This window comes from Anguilla anguilla, chromosome 4 (genome assembly GCF_013347855.1).
Source record: "Anguilla anguilla isolate fAngAng1 chromosome 4, fAngAng1.pri, whole genome shotgun sequence".
Taxonomy (NCBI): Eukaryota; Metazoa; Chordata; class Actinopteri; order Anguilliformes; family Anguillidae; genus Anguilla; species Anguilla anguilla.
In genome coordinates, this window is record NC_049204.1 from 1,458,851 (window position 1) to 1,461,550 (window position 2,700).

Consider the following 2,700-nt stretch of genomic DNA (forward strand, 5'->3'; position numbering starts at 1 on the left):
ATTAGTCTCTCCACCGCCACCGCGATAAACAAAACCAGCTATGGGAATTAATACAATTAGCGAGGAGAGCGTGTGTCAGTGGGCAATAAATTTATCGGTGGATCTGGCGCGCGCCGCCAAAGTCACGGGACCGAAAGACTCGGTCTGAGGCCAACGCAAGACGGGCGGGCATAATCCGAAGTTGATTTCGCAGTAAATTAATTTATCCTGAGTGGTTAGAATGTTAAATACCTGCACGGGAGACAAACGGCAGCTTCTCGCTCCGCAGAGAGGCTCTTTTACATCTGTCACCGAGCTGCAATGGAGGTGCCATGTCACAGCGCGTTATGTGATGTTTATAAAAATAGCAAGCTGCTGTCAATGCGGCTCAGCATCTCCGTTTTCGCTGCTAAACTATGTTAAATTATGGCTGCGCAATTCGACTCCCCACAGAACCTTATTTTATCTGCTCTGTTATCAAGTCAAGAGTTCTACATTATTTTCATAAAGCTGCATAACGCTGCATAACTAATTCCGAAACGTCACATCTGGTCAAATTAAGAATACTGCAAAATGGGTTTTAAAAAAATGTGGCACAAAAATCTATAAGAACACAGAGTGCATGTGAAAAATGCTTTTTAATCCTACAGTGTCCGTTCCACACACCAATGTCAAGGAGACATTTGAGAACAGATGGGTTTACGAAGGAACATTTATCATCTGTACCAATCCAGTACTGAAGATAAGGTACCTGCTAAAGAATAGATGTGCGTGATTTCACTTTCTGAACGTACACATCGTCCTGCGCCGCGAACTGGCTTCCGCGAGATGTTAACAAAGACTGCACGTTCTGTGATGAATGCAAATTTACTGCTGCGCGAGGCGACAAACATTCAGCAAGTGTTCGCCGAATGACAATTTCCTCCCCGGGCCTACAAAAAAAAAACACATCACGTTGTCGTTCAACAAATGTACACAGTAACACGAGTCTAAGGATGGCGAGGGTATCCGAGCTGATGTCTCTAAAGGTTGGATCGTGTCCTAATTTCAGTGATAGAAAGCAGGGCCCAGAAGAGCTGAGCTGAAGTCTGGCCCGGCTTCATTATCCCAATCTATCTCTATAATGCTAAAGGACAAGGCGAGAGCCAGTGTGCTCGTTTCCAAATGTGTTTGGGGAGGCATACGAGCGGGAACAGAAACCTACTCATTTTGGGGGCTGGACAGAGAACACACCGTGGTGGATCTGAGCCAGTAAGCATCACTGTAAAGGAAAATTCAATTTCCTAAATAATTTCTGAAATGACAGTTTGAGACTGTTGTAAGATGCTGATAAGACTCCCTGTTTACTCCCTCTCAAATCTTTTTTTAAAATGGAAATGAAGGTTTGACAAAAACACAGGTGTAATCTACAGTCTGTTTACCCTCCGCCAAATTTACCCCCCTCTACGCCGACTAATACACACACCACCACGCGCGCACACGTGCATATAATACAACAGGAAGGAGCGCTTTTGATGTTATTAATTTGTGCAGTTATTGGCGCGTGCGGTTACACTGCCTTTTATTTGTTTCGTAGATAAACAAAACATTTTGTGTACAGAACCATCATATGAATACATTTTAAGGTGTGTAAATACTTTTCCTCAAGCATTCGCAAAGAAACGCTGTTAGGTAGCCTATACTGTATAGTAACAGTCAAACCTTCAGGAACTAGAGAATTCTGTGGTATCATAAAATGACGCCTGTTATTGTTCGAATACTAAAATGCATTCTGGCGTTCTATTCTTTGAAAGCAAGCAACTTGAAGGTAGGAATGAAAAATGAGTATTTGGGCTGTTTGTACGTGTTGTGAACAAAAATTATGCCGTATAATGTTTCAAATGCTAGCCTATAAATAAGCCTATTCAAACTACCCACCAATACGAAATCGTTCGTTGTGTGTGCGATTCATACAGTAGCCTAAGTAACGGTGTTGAGTTTTTAAATTCAGATTACCAAAGTTTTGATGGACTTCTTTAGACTATAATTTCAGTAACTTGGCAATTCTCTTTCTCTTCAACTGAATCAACTGCTATATAAATAACATATAGATGTTTCTTAGGAGTTATAAATGACAAAACCGTACAGGCGTATTCGTGTAATTATTAACGGGTGAACGCTAGGATGTGCCGGTAAAAACTTTCGAGCAAACCACTCACTGGTACTGCGCGCGTGCCCCGAGGTGCTTTATATTAGTCAGTAGGGGTTGCCAAATAGAGGTCGCACCGTAGATAAACCGGTCGGGGCACAGTTTGCTGAATGGCTTATTTATATGACAATGATTCATTCTCATTAGAGGCCAAAGTCACATTACAAAGTGCGGGCTACCTTCAATAGCCCACTGTCTCAGAAAAGTTCGGTTTTGTTTACAGGACGTGCAGTTTGGCCTCGGGGTGGAATTGCTGGAATCCAGCTCATATTTCCTTACAGGTCATAAACAGTTAGCCTGTGTTTCACTAAAGATGAAGATATTAGCTGTGTGGCTTCTGTGTCGCTGTTCTGAACTGAATAAGTTAACTGGTCTTCATTTATTTGCATTCTTCACAGTCTTATTTATCTGCTTGTGGAAATTCAAAGTTCATTTTTCAAGTATTGACCTTTCGGCTGGTGTGCAGCGTGTCTACTACTTCACCCTTTTAATTTCACCCCCACAAACCCACAGATACGAGTGTCTCATGTTCA

General features: G+C 42.1%; 1 protein-coding gene across 1 annotated transcript in view; it reads left to right on the plus strand.

The window, feature by feature from the left end:
* The first annotated feature begins 1,458 nt into the window (after positions 1–1,458).
* Positions 1,459–2,700, plus strand: part of LOC118225157 (spermatogenesis-associated protein 16-like) — a 61,165-nt gene continuing 59,923 nt past the window's right edge. Inside the window, exon 1 of the mRNA XM_035413219.1 lies at positions 1,459–1,786. Within this exon, the coding sequence (XP_035269110.1) occupies positions 1,715–1,786 (72 nt within the window). The 5' untranslated portion in view covers positions 1,459–1,714. The remainder of the gene's footprint in view (positions 1,787–2,700) is intronic.